General features: G+C 48.5%; 1 protein-coding gene across 6 annotated transcripts in view; it reads left to right on the plus strand.

Moving 5' to 3' along the window:
* Window positions 1–26,626, plus strand: part of STK33 (serine/threonine kinase 33) — a 430,311-nt gene that overhangs the window by 108,452 nt on the left and 295,233 nt on the right. For all 6 annotated transcript variants that reach the window (XM_030201030.1, XM_030201029.1, XM_030201032.1 and 3 more), the window contains one exon: window positions 16,016–16,112. In XM_030201030.1, coding sequence (XP_030056890.1) covers window positions 16,104–16,112 — 9 coding nt within the window. In that variant the 5' untranslated portion in view covers window positions 16,016–16,103. The remainder of the gene's footprint in view (window positions 1–16,015; window positions 16,113–26,626) is intronic.

The raw sequence follows: 26,626 nt of genomic DNA on the forward strand, positions 1-26,626 counted from the left end.
ACATGTGTTGCTGAAAGATGTAACCAAGTTTTTTTCTAAAACCAACAAAAGGATACCCAAAATTGCGATTCCGGTTATTAGCAAAAAGGCAATGCAAAACCTCCACGGGTGTGGATCAGGGTCAGGCATGTGGAAGCGGTGCCACTCAGCATCCTGGAACGTGAGTAGAGCAGGGTGGTCAACGCCTCTTCAGGGTCAGTCGCAAGGGTGTCTCCGGATGTGTGCTGGCGGTCCACAGCTCTGGGTGGGACGGGTTGGCCGCTGGCTTCACTCTGGTCCAATGTATCCAGGCCGGATTCCCTGCAATTTTAATAACAGTGGAGGTTGTAAGCAGAACAAGGGAGGCTCTCCTCCATTTAGGTTTCAAACAATCAGCCTCGTTCCACTCTTTTACCCATACCTCATCCCCTATCTGAAACTGATGAGTGGGGGTTGTCAGGATTAGAGGGCCTACGCTTTCAGTGTATTTCTGGATTTCTTGTACGGCCATGCATAGGCCTTTCATTTGCCTCACTAAGTAGCTCTCTCCCTGTATCTGTAGTGAGTCAGGAAACGAGGGTAGGGGTGGTGGTCAGCCATACATCATTTCATAAGGGGTGAGACCTGTGGCCCTGGGCGTGCACCTAAGGTGCAGCAAGGCTAGTGGGAGGAGGTCTGGCCTCTTGACTTTGGTATCCTGGCATAGTTTGGCTAGCTGGGTCTTTAGGGACCTGTTGGCTCTCTCTACGGCCCCACTACTTTGGGGTCTCCATGCACAGTGTAGCTTCCAGTTGAGGCCTAGCCTAGTGCTGAGTTGCTGGGTCACTTCACTAGTGAAGGCCGGGCTGTTATCGGAGTTCATCTGTTTGGGGAGGCCATATCTTGGCAGGATGAGGTGGACGAGTAGGGACATGACCTCCTTTGCCATTTTAGTCCTAGTGGGTGCGGCCTCAATCCATCCTGTGTATGTACATATTGCTACTAGGATGGCTCTGTGTCCTTTGGCTGGGGGCATGTGCGTGAAGTCGATCTGGCAAACTTGGAAGGAACTGGTGCCTTGGAGTATGTTACCAGGGGCTGGACCGGGCCCGGTGCATGGGTTATTTTGGATGCAGGTTGCGCACTTGCTGGAGGCATTTTTCGTCCATAGGGACATCTTGTTGACATAGTATGTCTTTCCAAGCAGTCGGGCTAGGGCGGTCCTGCCCAGGTGGGTCTGGTCATGGGCTCCCTTGACCACAGTCCAGGCTAGTGTCTCTGGTATCTAGATGTGTCCATCTTGCAGTATCCACCATCCGCTGCGCCGCTCCAGCCCTTCCTGCTGCGCCCATTCGTCTTCTTGTGGTGAGTATGTGGGCGTTTCTTCTGGAAGATGGATGAGGAGCAGCTTCTTGAGTTCAGGGCGGCCTGGCTTTTGACTTGCTCTCTTAGCGGCCTCGTCCGCCCGCCGGTTGCCCCTGGCGATGGGATCTGATCTCCCTGTATGGGCTCGGCAGTGCATCACAGCCACTTTCTTAGGTTTCCACACTGCCTCAAGCAACTGGCAGATTTCTGTAGCGTTTGCGAGCCCCCTTCCTTCAGCCGTCAGAAATCCTCTCTCCTTGTATAGCGCTCAATGGACTTGAAGGGTGAGAAAGGCGTATTTGGAATCGGTGTAGATACAGTGGTGGAAATAAGTATTTGATCCCTTGCTGATTTTGTAAGTTTGCCCACTGACAAAGACATGAGCAGCCCATAATTGAAGGGTAGGTTATTGGTAACAGTGAGAGATAGCACATCACAAATTAAATCCGGAAAATCACATTGTGGAAAGTATATGAATTTATTTGCATTCTGCAGAGGGAAATAAGTATTTGATCCCCCACCAACCAGTAAGAGATCTGGCCCCTACAGACCAGGTAGATGCTCCAAATCAACTCGTTACCTGCATGACAGACAGCTGTCGGCAATGGTCACCTGTATGAAAGACACCTGTCCACAGACTCAGTGAATCAGTCAGACTCTAACCTCTACAAAATGGCCAAGAGCAAGGAGCTGTCTAAGGATGTCAGGGACAAGATCATACACCTGCACAAGGCTGGAATGGGCTACAAAACCATCAGTAAGACGCTGGGCGAGAAGGAGACAACTGTTGGTGCCATAGTAAGAAAATGGAAGAAGTACAAAATGACTGTCAATCGACAAAGATCTGGGGCTCCACGCAAAATCTCACCTCGTGGGGTATCCTTGATCATGAGGAAGGTTAGAAATCAGCCTACAACTACAAGGGGGGAACTTGTCAATGATCTCAAGGCAGCTGGGACCACTGTCACCACGAAAACCATTGGTAACACATTACGACATAACGGATTGCAATCCTGCAGTGCCCGCAAGGTCCCCCTGCTCCGGAAGGCACATGTGACGGCCCGTCTGAAGTTTGCCAGTGAACACCTGGATGATGCCGAGAGTGATTGGGAGAAGGTGCTGTGGTCAGATGAGACAAAAATTGAGCTCTTTGGCATGAACTCAACTCGCCGTGTTTGGAGGAAGAGAAATGCTGCCTATGACCCAAAGAACACCGTCCCCACTGTCAAGCATGGAGGTGGAAATGTTATGTTTTGGGGGTGTTTCTCTGCTAAGGGCACAGGACTACTTCACCGCATCAATGGGAGAATGGATGGGGCCATGTACCGTACAATTCTGAGTGACAACCTCCTTCCCTCCGCCAGGGCCTTAAAAATGGGTCGTGGCTGGGTCTTCCAGCACGACAATGACCCAAAACATACAGCCAAGGCAACAAAGGAGTGGCTCAGGAAGAAGCACATTAGGGTCATGGAGTGGCCTAGCCAGTCACCAGACCTTAATCCCATTGAAAACTTATGGAGGGAGCTGAAGCTGCGAGTTGCCAAGCGACAGCCCAGAACTCTTAATGATTTAGAGATGATCTGCAAAGAGGAGTGGACCAAAATTCCTCCTGACATGTGTGCAAACCTCATCATCAACTACAGAAGACGTCTGACCGCTGTGCTTGCCACCAAGGTTTTGCCACCAAGTATTAGGTCTTGTTTGCCAGAGGGATTAAATACTTATTTCCCTCTGCAGAATGCAAATAAATTCATATACTTTCCACAATGTGATTTTCCGGATTTAATTTGTGATGTGCTATCTCTCACTGTTACCAATAACCTACCCTTCAATTATGGGCTGCTCATGTCTTTGTCAGTGGGCAAACTTACAAAATCAGCAAGGGATCAAATACTTATTTCCACCACTGTATTTACTATCTTCCCTTCTGCCCATTGCAGGGCTCTGATGAGTGCAATCAGTTCGGCTTTCTGGGCCGACGTTCCAGGGGGAAGGGGCTTCGCCTCTATTATGTCATCCTCCGGTACAACAGCGTAGCCTGCTCTCCTGATTCCCTGTATCACCTGGCTGCTCCCGTCGGTGAACAACGTTGTTCCCTTAAGCCACGGTTGGTCCTTTAAGTCAGGTCTACTGGAATAGACTGTGCCCATTACCTCTTCACAGTCATGGCTTCCTGGTTTGGGGGCAGGCAGCAGAGTTGCTGGGTTTAGGTTAGTAGTGTCCTGGATCTGCTCCTCAGGGTTTTCACACAGGAGGGCCTGATATTTGACTAATCTGGAGTTGGTCATCCATTTGGGTCCATGGCTTTCGAGCAAGCCGCGGACGGTATGGGGGGTGGTCACAAGGAGTGTCTGACTGAAGGTGAGTTTGTTGGCTTCCTGGAATAGTAGGTATGCAGCGGCTATGCTCCGGAGACATCCGGGCCATCCTTTTGCCACGTTGTCCATGCCTTTGGAGAGGTACGCCACTGGTCGCTGCCATGTCCCGAATGCCTGGGTCACGAGCGCCAAGCCCCTTTTCTCATCCACAAACAGGTGGAAAGGTTTGGTGACATCTGGTAGTCCCAGCGCTGATGGGAACATGAGGGCTTTCTTCAGATCTGCCAGGGCCCTCAGTTCGTGCTTTTCCCATGTGAGGGTCTGGGCTTCGGGTTCGGGTCCTTTCAGTTTGGCGTACAGGTCTTGGGTCAGAATAGCAAAGTTAATGATCCATATCTAGCAGTATCCCGCTGCTCCCAGCAGCGCTCGCAGTTCCTTTTTGTTCGCCGGGGTGGGCTGGTCACAGATAGCTTGGGTGCGGGGTGTGCCGAGCTTCCGGGTCTCTTCACAGGGGCAAGATCCCAGGGCTTTCAGGAATTACAAGACGAACGCTGCACAATCAACAGGTCACCCATGTACTGGACAACTGATCCATATTCGATCTGGCACATCTTCAGATCTCTGGCGGGTTGTTCCCCGAACAGGGTACGTGAGTGTTCGATCCGGTACATCTTCAGATCTCTGGTGAGTGGCTATGTCGAGCTGCATAGGGTTTACTGTGTTTGGGGCTGGTTTGCAACCTGGGCGTTTGGTTTCAGTTCGATCCAGATGGGGGTGGCATTCACGGCCAATCCTCCGGGATTGGATTCCGCCCATACTCCTGGTACCTTTGCCATGAGGTCCCTCCTCTGTTGGGCGAAAGCAGTGTTTTGAAAGTACCGGCTATCAGTGGCCCCGACGATCAAAGGGGCGTGCAGTCTCCATTCTTCTTGGACGGGGCATATGAGCGTCACTGGTTGAGCTTCAAAAATGGCTTCCACCTCGCCGGAGGGTTTGAATTTTAAGGTGGCTTGTAGTTTACACAGTAGGTCTCTTCCGATCAGGGGAACTGGGCATTTGGGTACATGTACAAACTGATGTGATACTGTCTTTCCCCCTATCTGAATCTGGCGTTCCTTCAATAGTGGTGCCGTGAGGGATTTGCCGGAGGCTCCCACTATCGGTATAGTTTCTTTGGTATGAGGGGCTATTGCTGTGGTGATGACGGATCGTTGGGCCCCTAAGTCCAGCAGGGCCTTCATTTGTTGTGTCCCCACTCGGATTTCCACCAGAGGGTCGATGGGGACTCCGCCCTCCCGGTATCTTCATGCTGTGTATTCTTCCGTGTTCTGTATGGCCATTTGCCATTCCTCCCGTTCTGATCGTCCTCGACCTCTGCCTCGGCTTCCTCCTCTTCTGGGGGTCCGGGGGCGATCAGGGGGACAGATTTGTCCGGCGGTAACTTCCTCACTTCCATATTTTTGTCGTCTTTCCTCGCATTCTGCTTTCCAATGGCCTTCTCGTTTGCAGTAGGCGCACTGGTTTCTTCCTAAAGGGGGTCTACTCCCCTGTCGTCCTCTGGTTCCCCCACTCCTTGGGGGAGTCCTCTTTCCCAACTCCCTGCCCGGTGTCCTCCAAGGCAGTCGCTAAAAGACTGACTTTCTCTCGCATTCGTCTACTTGCTTTTCTCTTTTCTTCCTGATCTCTATTCCCAAACACTCTGTCCGTCATAGCCTTTAATTGACTAATGCTCATTCCTTCGAATCCTTCGGTTTTCTGTAACTTCTTGCGTATGTCCGGGGCGGACTGGTTAACGAAACTCATGACTAACATTTGCCGGTTGTTAAGGTCCTCTGGGTCGAACAGGCTGTGTTTCCGGTACGCGTCCATCAATCCAAGAAATCCATGGGACTTTCTTCCTTTTTCTGGGTTATATTGTGGATTCTGTTCATGTTGGTGATCTTTCTTTTTCCCTTTTTCAGGGCCTCCAGATAGGCTTGTTGGTATGTGGCAATACGATTCCGCCCTTCCTGGGTATGATGGTCCCATCGGGGGGTCAGTAGTTGGGACAGGTTGGTTGGTACGGATAGCTGGATCGTCTCCCTGGGGGGGGGGGGGGGGGGGGTGGTCGCCCTGACGGCGGTTTCCATATTTTGTTGCACTTGGCGACGTTCCTCTGTAGTGAGGCTATAGGACCCCAGTTGTCGCATGTCTGCCCAATTGGGGTTGTGACTGGTAATTTGGCCCGCCACCATCTCGAACATCTGTTCAGGCTTCTGTTCGTAAGAGGGGCCGTGGAGTTTCCAGTTAAGGAGGTCGGAACTAGTGAAGGGTACGTAAGTGTACATTGTCAGTGGTAGGGGTTGAGCCGGGCCTCCGTCTGCGGCTACCTGTGGAACATAGGTGGTAGTCTGTCGGATGGGAAATGTATTTGCTGGTTTGCCATATTGGCTGTCAGGGCTAGTTTGGTGTTTCTTTGGGCCTTTTTTTTTCGCTGCGGGTGCTAGGCCTTGAGCCTCCGGCTGTGGAGGGGCTGGCCTCACTAAATGCCGCGGTCGAGTCTGGGCCCCCTTGGTCACGGTCTTGATCGGAGACCCTTTCATCTTCGTCTTGATCCAAATCAGCTGGCAGTTGGTCTGGGCGGCCTTCAACGATAACTATGTTCTGAACCCGGGCCGCTCGGCTGAATTCGAAAGATCCTTCTTCCGGCCAGTCAACTATCTGGCCGAGTCCTGGCCACATGACTTGGCATCTCTGGATCATACCTCCCTTTGTACATAGTTTCTGGTCGAACACTTCACTAAAATGTTCGGTCATTAGGTCTAAGGATGTGGACCCACCCCCGCCCATCCTGGCCTGAGTACAAAAGGATAGTAGACAGAAAAAGGGGAAAGGGTTGGTGGAGGGGTAAGGGGTCCCGTTCCACCGGACACATGAGGGTTTTCAGTCTGCACCAGCTGGGACGTGGTCGCTCGGCCAGAACCGCGGTGCCAGTCATGCTCTTTCACACAACAAGAAACCCGGCCTCCCGTTCCTCCCGGTCTCGGGCGGGTTTCGGAACCTAGTTCCTACTCTGCGCCCAGTGGGGGTTGATCAGGCCCCCCTTCGGTCTTTTAACAGACCGGCCAAATTCCCAAGTATACTCGCCTGGCTTCAGGATTCTCCAGAGATGAAAGCTTGTCTTGTTCGGATCCCGCAGCCCTGGCGCAGGTCAATCGGCCTTGTGCAGCCCCTCCTCTGGGCGGTCGGACACTGAACTCAGTGGTGCGCACTCACCGATCGGCCGGAGAGGGGCCGCCCGTCCCGGTGTGACCGTGCGCCGAAGGGGGAGGAATATCCTCGTTCCCCGAACCTCCTGGCTGGCTCGCCAGAAAATGTAACAGGATTAGCAAGTAAAACAAGAGGCTTGAGGCAACGGATCCAAATCAAGAAAACTTTATTGCTAGCAAGACGCAGCTGAGTTGTCTCAGTAACACTGCGTGTCTTGTATCATTTGCCACTGACATTTATAGTCTTTTACAGCAGACATGCGCATTGAGTTCACAAAAAGATTACACAGAAGTCAGGAATTGAAACTTAACACACAGTTCATTTTCATTACACAGACAAAGGATTATACTAATGAGCATATGCAGAAGCGAAACTCTGCACACCCTATAACCGTTATCTTATCTGGTTGCCATAGCATCCTGTTTGCAAGCTTCTGCAGTTCTGTCTGCAGTTCTGTTAACTATTACAAGTACAGCTTCTTTAGAAAAAACACAATAGAGCAGCAGCTTACAGCTTCTTCAGCAAAAGCACAATAGAGTGTCATTTATAGCAAAACTCTGAATCTACAGTCTCTGTAAGGATGACCCCAACACATCGAGCCCAGCATCCTGTCCACGACAGCGGCCAATCCAGGCCAAGGGCACCTGGCAAGCTTCCCAAATGTACAAACATTCTATACATGTTGTTCTTCCTGGAATTGTGGATTTTTCCCAAGTCCATTTAGTAGCAGTTTATGGACTTGTCCTTTAGGAAACCATCTAACCCCTTTTTAAACTCTGCCAAGCTAACCGCCTTCACCACATTCTCCGGCAACGAATTCCAGAGTTTAATTGCGCGTTGGGTGAAGAAAAACTTTCTCCGATTTGTTTTAAATTTACTACACTGTAGTTTCATTTTTGGAAAGTGTGAACAGACACTTCACATCCACCTGTTCCACTCCACTCATTATTTTATACAGTAGATATTTTTCTGTTTCTGGAGGGCTCACAGTTATTTAAAAAAAAGAAAAAAAAGAGCTGAAATTGGATTTGAACTTGGGTTCCTTGGTTTACAGTCCCTGCACTAACCACCAGGCTGCTACTCAGACTTGCTTTGTTAAGAATGCCCATAATACCTGCAACTATCATAGAACCTGGTATCCTCTTTCGGTTTCACTTTCAGGGGAGAGGAAGGGGGACAGCAGCCACTGAGGGATTAAGGAGGTGTCATGCTAACAGCGCACTTATTATTTATTTATTTATTTGTAGCATTTGTATCCCACATTTTCCCACCAATTTGCAGGCTCAATGTGGCTTACATTTGCCGTAGTGGCGGTTGCCATTTCCAGGTAACAAAATTACAAATGGTGTTGCGTTAAGGTGCATACATACACTTCAATCAGAGCACCTTTTTGTACCCTGGACGTACCTGAAACAGGTCTAAATAAGGATGTCTTTCTTTTTAGACATGGACATTTCTTCTCCTTCAGTAATCGCTGTTGAACATCCAGATTTCAGGCCCTCCCTAATCTTGCCTAAAGCATGCCCACAATATGCCCCCTTGCTATATTTAAAATGAAACTATGGTTTTGGATGTCCTTTTTTCTGCCTTTTCAAAAGTTGTCTCTTGGACATCTATTTCAGCCATTTGAGATGTTTAGGGTTACCATATGGCTCCAGGAAAAGGAGGACGGATTGAGCCAGCCGGGTTTTACTTCCATTGCTTTCAATGGAAGTAATTGAGCCAGCCAGGTTTTACTTCCATTGCTTTCAATGGAAGTAAAACCCAGCTGGCTCAATCCGTCCTCCTTTTTCTGGAGCCATATGGTAACCCTAGAGATGTTCATATGCTTTGAACATAAGTGCCGTGGAGGGACATAATCGAAAGGGACGCCCAAGTTTTGCTGAGGACGTCCTCGTAAAACGTCTTGATGGAGGGGCGGGGAAACCTGTATTATCAAAACAAGATGGACGTCCATCTTTTGTTTCGATAATACGGTCGGGGATGCCCAAATCTTGAAATTTAGGTCGTCCTTAGAGATGGTCGTCCCTAGACTTGGTCGTTTCTGATTTTCGGCGATAATGGAAATCAAGGACGCCCATCTCAGAAACGACCAAATGCAAGTCCTTTGGTCGTGGGAGGAGCTAGCATTCGTAGTGCACTGGTCCCCCTCATATGCCAGGACACCAACCGGGCACCCTAGGGGGCACTGCATTGGACTTCATAAATTGCTCCCAGGTACATAGCTCCCTTACCTTGTGTGCTGAGCCCCCCAACCCCCCCAAAACCCACTACCCACAACTGTACACCACTACCATAGCCCTTACGGGTGAAGGGGGGCACCTAGATGTGGGTGCAGTGGGTTTGTGGTGGGTTTTGGAGCGCTCACATTTACCACCACAAGTGTAACAGGTAGGGGGGGATGGGCCTGGGTCTGTCTGCCTGAAGTGCACTGCACCCACTAAAACTGCTCCAGGAACATGCATACTGCTGTGATGGACCTGAGCAGTGGCGTACCTAGGGTAGTTGACACCTGGGGCTGGTAATGTTTTAATACACCCCTCCAAAATCCAGTACTAGGCATACCGAGAATACAAAACACTCAGGACCTATAGAACAATTCTAGCATACTGTAAGCAGTTGTTTCTACAAGTCACACAAGGAAAAGGAAAGCATCTTAAACACTACAGTGAGCACTAGAACGTCAATTCACCTATTGTAAAACTAAACCAGACAGAATAGTACAGATCATCGATCCTGCACAGTCAATGCCAACTGAAAGCCATGTCTTTTTCACAAACACAGATACACCCTAATCCACTATAGAGTAAGTAATCATAAACATTCTATTTATACAAAAATTATACTGATCCCCCGAGATAGTAACATAGTAAATGACGGCAGAAAAAGACCTGCACGGTCCATCCAGTCTGCCCAACAAGATAAACTCATATGTGCTACTTTTTGTGTATACCTTACCCTGATTTGTACCTGTCCTTTTCAGGGCACAGACCGTGTAAGTCTGCCCAGCACTATCCCCGCCTCCCGCCACTGGCTCTGCCACCCAATCTCGGCTAAGCTCCTTAGGATCCATTCCTTCTGAACAAGATTCCTTTATGTTTATCCCACGCGTGTTGGAATTCTGTTACTGTTTTCATTTCCACCACCTCCCGCGGGAGGGCATTCCAAGCATCCACTACTCTCTCCGTGAAAAAATACTTCCTGACATTTTTCTTGAGTCTGCCCCCCTTCAATCTCATTTCATGTCCTCTCGTTCTACCGCCTTCGCACCTCCGGAAAAGGTTCGTTTGCGGATTAATACTTTTCAAATATTTGAACGTCTGTATCATATCACCCCTGTTTCTCCTTTCTTCCAGAGTATACGTGTTCAGGTCATCAAGTCTCTCCTCATACGTCTTGTAACGCAAATCCCTTACCATTCTCGTAGCTTTTCTTTGCACCGCTTCAATTCTTTTTACATCCTTCGCAAGGTACGGCCTCCAAAACTGAACACAATACTCTAGGTGGGGCCTCACCAACGACTTATACAGGGGCATCAACACCTCCTTTCTTCTGCTGGTCACACCTCTCTCTATACAGCCTAACAACCTTCTAGCTACGGCCACCGCCTTGTCACACTGTTTCGTCGCCTTCAGATCCTCAGATACTATCACCCCAAGATCCCTCTCCCCGAACGTACCTATCAGATTCTCCTCGCCTAACACATACGTCTCCCGAGGATTTCTATTCCCTAAGTGCATCACTTTGCATTTCTTCGCATTGAATTTTAATTGCCAAACCTTAGACCATTCTTCTAGCTTCCTCAGATCCTTTTTCATGTTTTCCACTCCCTCCTGGGTGTCCACTCTGTTACAGATCTTAGTATCATCCGCAAATAGGCAAACTTTACCTTCTAACCCGTCGGCAATGTCACTCACAAATATATTGAACAGAATCGGTCCCATCACCAATCCTTGAGGCACACCAATACTCACCTTTCCCTCCTCCGAGTGAATTCCATTCACCACCACCCTCTGGCTTCTGTCCGTCAACCAGTTCCTAATCCAGTTCACCACTTCGGGTCCTATCTTCAGCCCATCCAGTTTATTTAAGAGCCTCCTGTGGGGAACCGTGTCAAAAGCTTTGCTGAAATCAAAGTAGATTACGTCCATAGCTCGTCCCTGATTCAATTCTCCTGTCACCCAATCAAAGAACTCAATGAGATTCGTTTGGCACAATTTCCCTTTGGTAAAACCATGTTGTCTCGGATCTTGCAACTTATTGGCTTCCAGGAAATTCACTATCCTTTCCTTCAGTATCGCTTCCATTACTTTTCCAATAATTGAAGTGAGGCTTACCGGCCTGTAGTTTCCAGCTTCTTCCCTATCACCACTCTTGTGAAGAGGGACCACCTCCGCCGTTCTCCAATCCCTCGGAACCTCTCCCGTCTGCAAGGATATATTAAACAAATCTTTAAGAGGACCCGCCAGAACCTCTCTGAGCTCCCTCAATATCCTGGGGTGGATCCCATCCGGTCCCATGGCTTTGTCCACCTTTAGCTTTTCAAGCTGTTCATACACACTCTCTTCCGTGAACGGTGCTCTATTCAATTCAATCTCATTTGTACTTTTTGCAGTCCATCGCGGTCCTTCTCCAGGATTTTCTTCAGTGAAAACAGAACAAAAGTATCTATTTAGCAAATTTGCTTTTTCCTCATCATTATCCACTTAGCGGTTCGCAGTATCTTTTAGTCTCACAATTCCCTTTTTAGTCATTCTCCTTTCACCAGACTCTGTATACAATGCAACACCACAGAAACAGAAAATGTCCCCTAGTACTGTGCAAAATATAAAGACAGCAGATGTAAATTTGGAAAAACTAACAAATACCAATCACCACTTTAAAAATTAACAAATAGAAATAAAACAAATATATAAAACTAGTAAAAAAGGCCCGTTTCTGACACATATGAAACGGGCGCTAGCAAGGTTTTCCTCATAATGTGTATGTTTTGGAGAGTGTATGTGAGAGTGACTGTGTGTGATAGAGAGAGTGAAAGTGTGAGTGTGTGTGTGTGAGAGAGAGAGTGAGTCTGTGAGCGTGTCTGTGAGAGAGTGTGTGTGTGAGAATGAGAGTGTGTGCAATTGCGTATGGGAGACACAGTGTGATAGAGAGAGAGAGAGTGTGTTTCACACAGATACAGTGTGTGCGTGAATGAGAGTGTGTGTGAGGCACAGATTGTCTGTGAGACTGAGTGTATGAGACCAAGCGAGTATGTAAGTGACTGTGTGACACATAGAGAGTGAATGTGATACAATGTGAGACATAGAGTGTATGAGAGTGAGAGACAGAAACACATTGTCTGTGAGAGAGAGAGTGTGTGTGTGTGTGACAGAGATACCTCCCTCCCTCTCTCTCTATGGTGTCAGGCCCCCCTCTTTCTCTGGTGTCTGAGATTGCTGCCACTGCACCTAAGCAATTGGTGTGCTGGAGGAGAGGAAGAGAGAGAGAGAGTGTGTGTGTGGGGTGGGGGGGATGTGTTGGAGGGGTTCAGCTTGGAAGAAGAGGGGTGTGGAGGATTCTGGATGCGCTGCCAGATGAAAGTAAGTGAGTATGTGTGTGTGTGTGTGTGTGTGTGGGGGGGGGGGGGGGGTTCAGGAAGCAATGGCAGATGACAGAGTGAGGGAGTGTGTGGGGGGGGGGGGGGGCAGGGGGTACAGGAAGCGCTGCCAGATGAGAGAGTGAGTGTGTGTGTATGGGGTTTCATGAAGCGCTCCCATCCTTGAACCCCCTCCCCACCTCAGTCCCCTTCTCTCATTCAAGAACCCCCTCCCCAGTCTCTCCCATCCAAAAACCCCAGTCCCCTCCCCACCCGTCCCCTTCTCCAATCCGAGAACCCCCTCCCCAGTCTCTCCCATCCAAAAACCCCAGTGCCCTTCCCACCTGTCCCCTTCAAGCATCCAAGAACCCCCTCCCCCATCCTTGAACCCCCTCCCCACCTCAGTCTTCTCCCATTCAAGAACCCCCTCCCCAGTCTCTCCCATCCAAAAACCCCAGTCCCCTCCCCACTCGTCCTCTTCAAGTATCCAAGAACCCCCTCCCCACCTCAGTCCCCTTCTCCCATTCAAGAATCCCAGTCCTCTCCCCATCCGTCCCCTTCTCCCATCCGAGAACCCCAGTCCCCTCCCCACCTGTCCCCTTCAACTATCCAAGAACCCTCTCCCCACCCCCTTCTGCTTCTCCCATCCATGAACCCCTCCCACCTCAGTCTCCTTCCCATTTGAGAACCCCCTCCCCCCCACCTGAGAGCCCCACACCCTTCTCCCATCTGAGTCCCTCCCCACCTACCAGCTCCATTCTCCTGCCGCCCAGGCCCACCACCCTCACTGCCTTAAAAGAAAACCCAATTTGAAGCACTGGAGTAACAGGCAGCAGCGCCTCGCGTCTGCCCTTCTACTAAAAATCTCTTCCACGACGTCATTGGGCCTTCCCACATTGAGTCCCACCCGCCCTCGCGGTAATTGGAAGTTACCTGAGAGGAGGGCGGGACTCAATGTGGGAAGGCCCAATGACGTCGTTGAAGAGATTTTTAGTAGAAGGGCAGACGCGAGGCGCTGCTGCCTGTTATTCCAGCGCTTCAAATTGGGTTTTAAAGGCAGGACAGCGCCGGGAGCGGACTCGCAGCACCCCCCACCCGCTGACATCTGGGGCGGAGCGCCCCCACCACGTCGCCGTCGCGCGTTGCGGGGAGAGGACTCGGAGCACCCCCCACCCGCTGACATCTGGGGCGGAGCGCCCCCACCACGTCGCCGTCGCGCGTTGCTGAACTTGGGAGGGAGGGAGGGAGAGTGGTGCTCGGGCGGTCGGGGCGGGGCTACCTGAGGCGCGCGGCGCGGTTGGTAGCCAGCGTTTCCTTGGCAGGGGGAGGAGTATACTCCTCCCCCTTCCTTGATGCGGTCCCTGCTTTCATTTTTCTGTTGGTTTTCCGCCCTCGACGTCATGACGTTTGACGCGAGGGCGGGGCAGCAAGTCGTTCAGTGGCTTCACCACCACGAACTTACGAACCGTTCTGGGAGTCTGAGTGACTTCAGAACGTTGTCCTCAGAACGTTGAGGGTGCCTTTTATTATATTAGATAAAATAATACCATTTTATTGAACTAATACATTTAGCTTTCAGAGGCCAAAACCTCCTTCCTCAGGACAATATAGTATAGTGCTGTTACAGTATCCTATCCTGACCTGAGGAAGGGGGGTTTGTTCTCTGAAAGTTAGTAAAAATGTATTAAAATTAGTCCAATAAAAAGATTACCTTATTTACATGTTCTATTTATAAACATTTATTAACACATCTACAATACTACTTTATCCTAAAGCAAAAAAATAAAAATATATATTTTATTTACAGTTTGTTGTCTCTGGTTTCTGCTTTCCTCATCTTCTTTTTACCGTCTTCCTTCCATCCAGCATCTGTCTTCACTCTCTCTCTGCTGTCCCTTCCATCCACTGTCTGCCCTTTTTCTCTGCCCCTTCAATCCATCATTTGCCCTCCCTCTCCCATCCATCCAGGGTCTGCCCTACCTCTCGCTGCCCCTTCTTTTCGGCCCCCAGCTCCAGCCCCATTATCCCACCTGCCCCTAGTTCCATCCCCAGCCCACATCTCCCACCTGCCCCTCCTTTTCAGCCCCCAGTTTCAGCCCCACTATCCCACCAGTCCCCAGTTTTAGCCCCAGCGCTTTTCTCCCACCAGTCCCATGCATCAGCCCCCTGCTACTTCTCCCTGTCCCCTTTTCAGCTCCCAGTCCCCAGTTTCAACCCCAGCACTTTTCTCCCACCAGTCCCGAGCTTCAGCCCCAGCCACCTCCCTGTCCCCTTTTCAGCCCCCAGTCCCCACAGTTTCAGCCCCTACCCCTTTTCAGCCCCCAGTTCCAGTCCCCTTCATCCACTTGCCTTGCATTAGGGCCCCTCTTTTCAGCCCGACCCATTCTCCCACCTACCCCAGACATGGCCCCCTTCTCAGACCCCAGTACAGGCTCCAGGCCCCTTGTCCCATCTGAGCCCCCCCTCCCAGACCCAGTCCCCTTGTCCCATCTGAGCCCCCCCAGACCTAGTCCCTTTCTCCTATCTGAGCCCCCCCAGACCCAGTCCCCTTCTCCCATCTGAGCCCCCCACCCAGTCCCAGTCCTCTTCTCCCATCTGAGCCCCCCTCCCCAACCCAGTCCCCACCTGCCTACCAGCTCCATCGACAGACAGACGACCCTTTTCTCCTGCCACCCAGCCTTAAAAAAAAAATCTGGGAAGCGCCTCGCGTCTGCTCTGCTCTGCTGTAAAGGAAGCAAATCGCCTCGTTGTGTCGGCCCTTCCCTCACAGTGTCCTTCCTATTTCTGCGAGGGCGGGACACAGTGAGGGAAGAGCCGACGCGACTAGGCGATTTGCTTTCTTTACAGCAGAGCAGATGCAAGGCGCTGCACAGGTTTTTTTTTAAGGCTGGGTGCCGGGTGGCAGGAGAAGAGGGTCATCTGTCCGTCGACGGAGCTTGTAGGCAGGTGGGGACTGCAGCACCAGCGGAGCACCCCCCCACCTACTGAGACCCGGGGTGGACTGCCCCCACCGCCCTGCCCTTGGTACGCCACTGGACCTGAGTGCTGAGGCTGGCACAAAATATTTTTAAAGATTTTTTATGAGGGTGGGAGGGGGTTAGTGACCACTGGGGGAGTAAGGGGAGGTCATCCCAGATTCTCTCCGGACCGTGGTCATCTGGTCATTTCGGCCACCTTTTTGTGCACAGGAAAGTCGTCCAAGTGCTCGTCAGGGACTCCCTTTTTTTTTCCTTTATGGGTCGAGGACGTCCATGTGTTAGGCATGCCCAAGTCCCGCCTCCGACACGCCCCTGTGAACTTTGGCCATCTCTGCGACGGAAAGCAATTGGGGACGTCCAAAATTGGCTTTCGATTATACCGATTTAGACGACCCTGTGAAAAGGACGCCCATCTTCCGATTTGTGTCGAAAGGTGGGCATCCTTCTCTTTCGAAAATAAGCCTGAGAGTGTGACAAGTACTCATTTAGGAATGACGATTCTATCTTTATTACACTATCATGTACGTTATCCCTGTTAATTCATACTGTAAAACATTTTTGTGTTGCAGTTTCTCCACTGTCTTTTGCAAGAAATTGGTGAAGTGTTCAACTCATTACATCACTTCCGGAGGTGACGAGACTCCCACTCTAAGAATCATGAATCAGGTCAGTTACTTTTATAAATGTTTCCCCACTCACAACAGACCCAGTTTTGATTTCTTTTTCTTAACCTCTGATCTAGTTGTTAATGCTGTGAGCTCTTGGATGAAATTTGGACTGTGTTATTTCATGTCTAGATATTTCCTAACATCAGAATTCACCAATGGTGGCAATTGCTTTGTTCTGGAGAATTTTGGGAGCTTCTCAGAGGACTTGGGCGCCGATGCACAAAGGCACCCATTAATTACAGGTGCTGCTGTAAAGCTTACCGAGTCGCAAACAGCGACCGATGCACAAAGGATATTGCATGTAAATGGGATGCACGGATCCCCTTTTACTTTGGTCACTGTTTGCAACTCAAGCTGTCAAATGCATTTGACACTATACCACCAGGGAGATTTTTGAGTTGCGTTGGGGGGGGGGGGGGTCTCGGGAAAATCCACTGGACCCCCCTCTTGTGCCCCCCTCCTCCTGTACAACTCAAAAACTTCCTGGTGGTCTAGTGACCCCCCTCCCCTCCCTACATGTCCAGAAAATCCATGGTGGTCCAGTGGATTGCTGCCCGACCTCCCCCCCCAGCACCCCACTGAACCAACAAAAATCTCTGATGGTTCAGTGGACCACCTTCCTACCATCCCCCCCTCACTCTAAATGACTGCTTCCTGGTGGTCTAGTGAGCTCCCACGCCTCCTCCCTCGTGCCTCTGAACCTGCCTTCTTAAAATGGCGGTGTCCAGCCTGCCTGGTGCATCCTGGGATGCACTGGGAGGGGCTAGGCACCAGGGGCTGAGTGCCACCATTTTGAGAAGGCAGGCCCAAGAGGCCTCCAGCGTCTTGAAAATACGTGGGGGGGGGGGGGGGGGGAGAGATCACTAGACCACCAGGGAGTAGTCGTTCAGAGTGAAGGGAGGGTGGTAGGGAGGTGGTCCACTGGACCACCAGGGATTTTTGTTGGTTTGGGGGGGAGGGTTGGGAGGCGGTCCACTGGACCACCGGGGATTTTTGGTTTGGGGAAGGCGGGTCGGGGGTGGGGGGGTTGGTGTCCTCCGGACCAACAGTGAATTTTTTTTAAAGGTCTTGGGGGGTGGGAGTCATGTGTCCTGAGCGCCTACTATGGAGAGCAGTCTGCTTACACTGTACAGTGCAAGCAGGCTTCTCCCAATAACAACAGGTCCAGACCTCCATAACATTTTGAACGTTAAAGGTAGGTGATCAAGGTCTGTGCATTGCTTGGAATTCTCATTTTAATACTAATGAGCTTGTTGCAGTGCATTTGTGTAGAGCACATGTTAGAGCCACAGATAACCCCTTTGTGCGTTATTTGCTAAATAATGTTTGCTGTAAACCAGAGGAAATTGGAGAGTCATGGGATAGGAGCTAGTGTTCTATTGTGGATTAAAAACTGATTAAAAGATAGAAAACAGAGAGTAGGGTTAAATGGTCAATATTCTCAATGGAGAAGGGTAGTTAGTGGGGTTCCCCAGGGGTCTGTGCTTGGACCGCTGCTTTTTAATATATTTATAAATGACCTAGAGATGGGAGTAAATAGTGAGGTAATTAAATTTGCTGATGACACAAAGTTATTCAAAGTCGCTAAATCGTGGGAGGATTGTGAAAAATTACAAGAGGACCTTACGAGACTTGGCGTCTAAATGGCTGATGACGTTTAGGTTTAAACAATTTTTATTGATGATTCAACATTATTAACAAAACCAATAACGTAACCTTGGAAAAATACAACGCATTTGGGTATACGCATCCATATCTTTTATCATCAATGATTTTATCATCCCCCCCCCTTACAACCAGATCCCCATAGCCAGCACTGTTTTGCCACATGAATATCCACTATAACATTGATATCTCCCGAATACGCTGCTCATACATTCTTTGTGCTTGCCTTATCATAATCCCCGCTCTCCCCCCTCCCCCAATAACTACCGTGAATGCAAAGAAACTTTCATTAACTCTACACCTCATTAAGCATAAGCAATACATGCCACTAGACAGAAATATACCAGTGTTCTGAGACCTATACATTTGAGGAGACTTTCCCCCTCTCCTTTCTGTAGATCATTGTTATCAAAACCTGGACTTTGGCCACCTCCGAGAAGTAGACAATACCCTATTGCATGAATTGCTGCGAACTGCACAGAATCAGTATCTTTATAATGCGAACATTCCACTTAACTGTCCCATCAAAACATGCCCGTCCCACACAAAAATTAAACAGCCCCTACTGCCCTCTACCACACCCTACCTGAACATACCAGACTTCTCTCCTTCCCCCCTACTCCCTTACCGATCCCACCTTCCGCCCCCCCCAAGAGAAAGAAAAAAAAACCCCACTACCTGCTCTTCTCCTTCTCTCCTTCCTTACATACCATTTAATACTAAACTTCGTGCCCTAGTATATACCCCCTCCAGATTCTCATAAATCGCTCTCTCGCCTTTGGGGAGGGTCCCATCGCCCGACGCTCATGCAGCAAAAGATCATGGAGTTGATTTCTCCAATACCAAAAATCTGGAGGATCAACGCTAAGCCACCTATTCAAGATCAACTTTTTACCTAGGATACAGGCTTTACGTATAAAAAGCCGGGCACCCCTTCGTTGATAGCCAAATAATTCAAATTTGTCTAATAATATCCCTGAAGGGGACATGGGAATCCTAGCTTGCAATAGTCCCTCCAGATATTTAAAGATCTGCCTCCAGTAGTTCTGCACTAGGGGACAGCCCCAGAGGTAATGAAAGAATGTCCCCTCTGTCTGTTGGCACTTAGAGCATAGGGGGTCTGGCACCCCCCCCATCTTGAATACTTGGGCCTTGGACATATATGTTCTATACAAAATTCTATAATGGCATTCTCTGAGAGCTGCATTGATCGATATGGCCGGGACACGGGCCACCAACTTTTTATAGTCTAGGTGGAATTGGGTCTCTGCAAATCGTGTGCCCAGCGTGGCTGATGACGTTTAATGTGAGCAAGTGCAAAGTGATGCATGTGGGAAAGAGGAACCCGAATTATAGCTACGTCATGCAAGGTTCCACGTTAGGAGTCACGGATCAAGAAAGGGGTCTAGGTGTCGTCGTTGATGATACGTTGAAATCTTCTGCTCAGTGTGCTGCTGTGGCTAAGGAAGCAAATAGAATGTTAGGTATTATTAGGAAAAGAATGGAAAACAAAAATGAGGATGTTATAATGACTTTGTATTGCTCCATGGTGCGACCGCACCTCGAATATTGTGTTCAATTCTGGTCACCGTATCTCAAAAAAGATATAGTGGAATTAGAAAAGGTGCAGAGAAGGGCGACAAAAATGTTAAAGGAGATGGGACGACTTCCCTATGAGGAAAGGCTAAAGTGGCTAGGGCTCTTTAGCTTGGAGAAAAGGCGGCTCAGGGGAGATATGATAGAGGTCTATAAAATAATGAGTGAAGTGGAACAGGTATTTGTGATCTGGATTAGCCACTGTTGGAAACAAGATGCTAGGCTTGATGGACCTTTGGTCTTTCCCAGTATGGCAATACTTACAGTGGTGGAAATAAGTATTTGATCCCTTGCTGAATTTGTAAGTTTGCCCACTGACAAAGACATGAGCAGCCCATAATTGAAGGGTAGGTTATTGGTAACAGTGAGAGACAGCACATCACAAATTAAATCCGGAAAATCACATTGTGGAAAGTATATGAATTTATTTGCATTCTGCAGAGGGAAATAAGTATTTGATCCCCCACCAACCAGTAAGAGATCTGGCCCCTACAGACCAGGTAGATGCTCCAAATCAACTCGTTACCTGCATGACAGACAGCTGTCGGCAATGGTCACCTGTATGAAAGACACCTGTCCACAGACTCAGTGAATCAGTCAGACTCTAACCTCTACAAAATGGCCAAGAGCAAGGAGCTGTCTAAGGATGTCAGGGACAAGATCATACACCTGCACAAGGCTGGAATGGGCTACAAAACCATCAGTAAGACGCTGGGCGAGAAGGAGACAACTGTTGGTGCCATAGTAAGAAAATGGAAGAAGTACAAAATGACTGTCAATCGACAAAGATCTGGGGCTCCACGCAAAATCTCACCTCGTGGGGTATTCTTGATCATGAGGAAGGTTAGAAATCAGCCTACAACTACAAGGGGGGAACTTGTCAATGATCTCAAGGCAGCTGGGACCACTGTCACCACAAAAACCATTGGTAACACATTACGACATAACGGATTGCAATCCTGCAGTGCCCGCAAGGTCCCCCTGCTCCGGAAGGCACATGTGACGGCCCGTCTGAAGTTTGCCAGTGAACACCTGGATGATGCCGAGAGTGATTGGGAGAAGGTGCTGTGGTCAGATGAGACAAAAATTGAGCTCTTTGGCATGAACTCAACTCGCCGTGTTTGGAGGAAGAGAAATGCTGCCTATGACCCAAAGAACACCGTCCCCACTGTCAAGCATGGAGGTGGAAATGTTATGTTTTGGGGGTGTTTCTCTGCTAAGGGCACAGGACTACTTCACCGCATCAATGGGAGAATGGATGGGGCCATGTACCGTACAATTCTGAGTGACAACCTCCTTCCCTCCGCCAGGGCCTTAAAAATGGGTCGTGGCTGGGTCTTCCAGCACGACAATGACCCAAAACATACAGCCAAGGCAACAAAGGAGTGGCTCAGGAAGAAGCACATTAGGGTCATGGAGTGGCCTAGCCAGTCACCAGACCTTAATCCCATTGAAAACTTATGGAGGGAGCTGAAGCTGCGAGTTGCCAAGCGACAGCCCAGAACTCTTAATGATTTAGAGATGATCTGCAAAGAGGAGTGGACCAAAATTCCTCCTAACATGTGTGCAAACCTCATCATCAACTACAGAAGACGTCTGACCGCTGTGCTTGCCAACAAGGGTTTTGCCACCAAGTATTAGGTCTTGTTTGCCAGAGGGATTAAATACTTATTTCCCTCTGCAGAATGCAAATAAATTCATATACTTTCCACAATGTGATTTTCCGGATTTAATTTGTGATGTGCTATCTCTCACTGTTACCAATAACCTACCCTTCAATTATGGGCTGCTCATGTCTTTGTCAGTGGGCAAATTTACAAAATCAGCAAGGGATCAAATACTTATTTCCACCACTGTATGTACTTATGTACAGCCAGTCTGAAGCAAATGTTGAAAGCTCAGTAAACTTTGTGCATTGGCCACTCAGTGTCCATCCACAGTTTTTCCCTAAAGGTGATTTCTCCTTTCTACGTGAAAGGAGGTCTGCTTGTCTTCCTTTTGGATCAGGGTACAGACTTGAGGGCCAGGAAGCTCTACAAGTCAAACGTCCGCAGAGTATTGCTTCGATACTTGCAGGAGACAAACTTTTTCCATCTCTGATCATTTGTTCATCCTGTTCCATGGCCCCCAAAAAGGCAGGTGGTGTCAAAGGCTTCTGTTTGCCTGCTGGATAAAAGCAGCCATTGAGGCTGCCTATATTTGCAGAATAAACAAGTACCTTTCAGCGTTTCAGTGCACTCGACTCGTGCTCTGGCGATATCCTGGGCAGAGGCTGAAGCTGTTTTGCCAAAGAATATCAGTAGAGCGTCAACCAAGTCATCGCCCCATTCTTTTGTAAAGCATTACTGGATGTGCTGGCCAGAGCCTTGTTAGACTGGCAGAACCATACTTCAGGGGCCCTTGTCTTTTATTATTATTTATTTATTTATTTATTTGGCTTTTGCTCACACCTTTTGCAGTAGTATTTCAAGGTGAGTTAAATTCAGGTACACCGAGTTTCTGCTTGAGTACATCCCAGTCATAGGGGATGGTGCAGCTGGGTGCTGAAGACAGTGAAATTTAATCATACTTGTTAATTTCCTTTTCTTCAGTCCTGCTGTACCAGCCTGTGATTCTCCCTGGAAAATTTTGGTTCAAGGGACTAATTGAGTTTTCCACAGAGCACCAGCCCGTATACCAATGATATAATTGGGAAATGTCAGTTTTTCTGCCTCCATCTGCTGGGAGGAAGGGGATACCCAATCATGCAAAATGGTGCAGCAGGACTAAAAGGAAAGGAAATTAACAGATAGGAATAAATTTTACCTTATTCACAGTAGTTGATATTTAACAGTGTGACTGTACCTAACATTTACTCTTGTTTTGACTAGAATGTTCTTGTAAAGTTAGTTATGTTCTAATCCTTTACTTTTATACTTTTCGATCTTTGTTTGTGTATGTATGCTTAACTTTGATTTAGTTTTAGTTCAGAAAGCTCTTACCAGGCTTGACCACTACTGACTCATATCCATACAGTGTGAAACTTGATTAGAGCACATAGACTATTTGTCAGAGGTTTGCAATTTGCTTTTATGTTTTCAAACCTAGGGCATTTTGTTTTTATACTGAGATAAGTCCTTAAGTAAACCACATAGACTGGTGCATACAATTTGTTGAAAGTGGTTTCTTAGCAACAGTCAAAATGCCTGCAGTAAATAAGTACTTGACATTCACCTTGCTTTTGGCCTCTCTCTGGTTCCCATGCATAGTATTACACTGGAAAAAAAAGCAGTGAGAGAAATTGGTAGTATATCAATGTATACTGTTTTCAGGATTTTATTCATTTTAGAAGGGAAAGGCATGTGTAGAATCCTTCAAAAAAGATCGGGAAAATATGATTAAAAAACTGGATGAGAAAGCTAAGTAAACTACATAGTGCTTAATTCCCATCTATAGCACAAAAGCAAAAAATTGCACAGCTCTGCAAATACTTTTCATTCAATCTCTTAAACAGTTCCTCCCCCCTGTGTATATAAATATATATAAGGACGTGCTGTTATGTTTCCGAAGGACAATCAGAGACTCAAAGATCTTCAAAATTGTCCAGGCATATAATTATAGCACGACTCTAGTGATTTAAAGTGATGCCTCCAGGTGCCATATATAACACTTTCTGTGCAAACCAATTTACTATGAGCTTTCACTTAAAGACTGAAAATGGATCCCGACATGGTCCATGTTTCGCTGTAGCTGTTTCAAGACACCCGCTGACTGGTCTTTTAAATCTTATAGTGAAAAGCGTTCCTGGAAACAAAAAACTTCAACTCAAAAAACTTGCAAATAAACATAAAACTTAATACTATCCTAAAATAGGCTAACTATATAGTAAGCTAACTATACAGCTGGCTGAACAGGATATCCTTACCTTTATTATCAGACTGGCTCCCTTTTTCTCCAGAATTTGTTCTTTTAATGCACAAAGCTTTTTTGTTGAAAGCAACAGTGAACCCTCAGGGTTCTGCCGCCCGCTCTACTACTACTACTATTTAGCATTTCTATAGCGCTACAAGGCGTACACAGCGCTGCACAAACATAGAAGAAAGACAGTCCCTGCTCAAAGAGCTTACAATCTAATAGACAAAAAATAAAGTAAGCAAATCAAATCAATTAATGTGTACAGGAAGGAGGAGAGGAGGGTAGGTGGAGGCGAGTGGTTACAAGTGGTTACGAGTCAAAAGCAATGTTAAAGAGGTGGACTTTCAGTCTAGATTTAAAGGTGGCCAAGGATGGGGCAAGACGTAGGGGCTCAGGAAGTTTATTCCAGGCGTAGGGTGCAGCGAGACAGAAGGCGCGAAGTCTGGAGTTGGCAGTAGTGGAGAAGGAATAGATGAGAAGGATTTAGCCATGGAGCGGAGTGCACGGGAAGGGGTGTAGGGAAGGACGAGTGTGGAGAGATACTGGGGAGCAGCAGAGTGAGTACATTTATAGGTTAGTAGAAGAAGTTTGAACAGGATGCGAAAACGGATAGGGAGCCAGTGAAGCGACTTGAGGAGAAGGGTAGTATGAGTAAAGCGACCCTGGTGGAAGACGAGACGGGCAGCAGAGTTTTGAACCAATTGGAGAGGGGAGAGGTGACTAAGTGGGAGGCCAGCAAGAAGCAGATTGCAGTAGTCTAAACGAGAGGTGACAAGGGTGTGGATGAGGGTTTTGGTAGCGTGCTCGGAAAGAAAGGGGCGGATTTTACAGATGTTGTAAAGAAAGAAATGACAGGTCTTGGCGATCTGCTGGATATGAGCAGAGAAGGAGAGAGAAGAGTCAAAGATGACCCCAAGGTTTCGAGCTGAGGAGACAGGGAGAATGAGAGAGCCATCAACAGAAATAGAAAACGGGGGGAGTGGGGAGGTGGGTTTGGGGGGAAAAATGAGAAGCTCGGTTTTGGTCATGTTTAATTTCAGGTGGTGTTGAGACATCCAGACAGCAATGTCAGGCAAGCACGCTAAAACTTTGGTTTGGATGCAAGGTGAGATATCAGGTGTAGAAAGGTAGATTTGGGAGTCATCAGCATAGAGATGATAGAAAAAGCCATGGGATGAGATTAATGAACCAAGGGAAGAAGTGTAGATAGAAAAGAGGAGGGGACCAAGAACAGAACCCTGAGGTACGCCGACAGGCAGAGGGATAGAAGTAGAAGAGGATCCACCAGAGTGAACACTGAAGGTGCGGAGGGAGAGGTAGGAAGAGAACCAGGAAAGGACAGAGCCCTGGAATCCAAGTGAGGACAGGGTATCGATCTTCAGAGATCTCGTTCTCCCCCACCAGCACATTTACCTAAGAGGCAGCACTTGGAATGTCTTCAAGAATCTGATAGGGCCTTTGGTGATTCGGAGGCTGCGGATGGCTCCTTCTCTGAAGCCTCCCTTTCTGCTGGCATGGATCCTCTGGACGAGGGGGAATTGCCACCAGATGAAGGGGATGACCCCACGGCAGCTAGACTATTTAGAAAGGAAGAACTCCCGGAGCTTATTCTCCTTTCCCTTGAAGGGGATAGTGCTGGGCAGACTTATACGGTCTGTGCCAGAGCCGGTGGTGGGAGGCGGGACTGGTGGTTGGGAGGCGGGGATAGTGCTGGGCAGACTTATATGGTCTGTGCCCTGAAGAGGACAGGTACAAATCAAGGTAGGGTATACACAAAAAGTAGCACAAAAGAGCATATCTTGTTGGGCAGACTGGATGGACCGTGCAGGTCTTTTTTTGCCGTCATCTACTATGTTACTATGTATATGTTAACTTAGGATAAATTCCAATGTGGCTAAGCAATAATAGCTCCCAAGTGGTGTATTGCATTATGTGTCCTTGTGAACTTTACTATATAGGTCACACTAAACGTCCCTTAAAGAACAGATTAGCAGAGCATGTAAGTAATTTACGTTTGAAGAAAATGATGTGCCCTCTGGTTGCTCATTGGTATGAGTGCAATCATACTGTAGATCAGTTAAAGTGTGTGATATTAATACAAATTCCCCTCGATAGGAGCCGTGGGGGTGATATTAGCTCTAGATTGTTAGCCATAGAACAGATATATATCTATACATGGCGAACAGTGACTCCTATGGGGCTAAATCAAGAGGTAGAATGGATTTAAGAGTCTGTTTCTTTAAGGGAGAAAAAAGAAAAAAGAAGCTATGCATTGTGGGAGGATATAAGTTTGGGTGTTCTGATCAGTGTTGCCAGGTGGGCGGTTTTACCGCCCAATTGGGCGGTTTTCCGCGACCCGCCGCGGGAAATTTTTGCCCGCGGCGGGTTGCGGTTTTTTGGGCTGGTTTTTGTGCTTCGGGCGGTTTTTTCGGCCGCGGGGGGGGCGGGGTTAGTGACGTTTTTGGGTGGGGTTAATGACGTTTTGGGCGGGGTTAGTGACGTGGGAGGCGGGGCCGATGACGTGGGGGGCGGGGGCCGATGACGGGGAGGCGGGGCCGATGACGGGGAGGCGGGGCCGATGACGTAAGAGGCGGGGCCGATGACGGGGAGGCGGGGCCGGTGACGTGGGAGGCGGGGCCGGTGACGGCGGGGGCGGGGTTTATGACGGCGGGGGCGGGGGTGATGACGCGGGGGTGGGGGTGTCAGGGGCGGGGTTTGTGTTTGGGCGGTTTTTGGGCTGTTTTTTGGGCTCCAGTGGGCTGGAAAAAAATTTTCCACCTGGCAACCCTGGTTCTGATCCTCCCTGGTTAATTCAGAGCCACGGCAGTTGGGTTCCGGCCTGAGAAAGTCCTTTGTTGGCACGCAGCCAAGCAGAATTGGTTAAAGTAAGTGAAGTTATAATATATAAAACATTGTATTTTGAAGAGAAATAAATATGTTTGAAGGTTGAGATTGAAGGGGTGACAGTGGAATTGTGTTATTTTAGGGGATATGGTGGTTCCTCCTGATGAAGAGAACGAAATGCGGTCCTGCATAGAGGAGCCGAAGCTTGTTTAAGGACCGAAGTAACAGCAGTTATGAGATCGAAGGTCTCATTCCGCTAATTTAGTGCATGAAGCCTATTGAAAGTGGAGTTGTTTTTTCCCCCAGAGAAGCGAGTTGGGGTCTTTTTTGATCTTTTTTGAACTTTCATGAAACTTTATATGAAACCGGAAACCGGAAGAGCAGAGCGAATGGACACATGCAAAGGTTTCCTGTTTCTAAATGCTGTGAAGTCTCTTTGAGAGACGAGTAATCACGAACTTTGACACAGCGTGTAGTAATATTCAAGAAAGTAATGTGTATATAAATTCTACT

The sequence above is a fragment of the Microcaecilia unicolor genome, chromosome 4, assembly GCF_901765095.1.
Source record: "Microcaecilia unicolor chromosome 4, aMicUni1.1, whole genome shotgun sequence".
Taxonomy (NCBI): domain Eukaryota; kingdom Metazoa; phylum Chordata; class Amphibia; order Gymnophiona; family Siphonopidae; genus Microcaecilia; species Microcaecilia unicolor.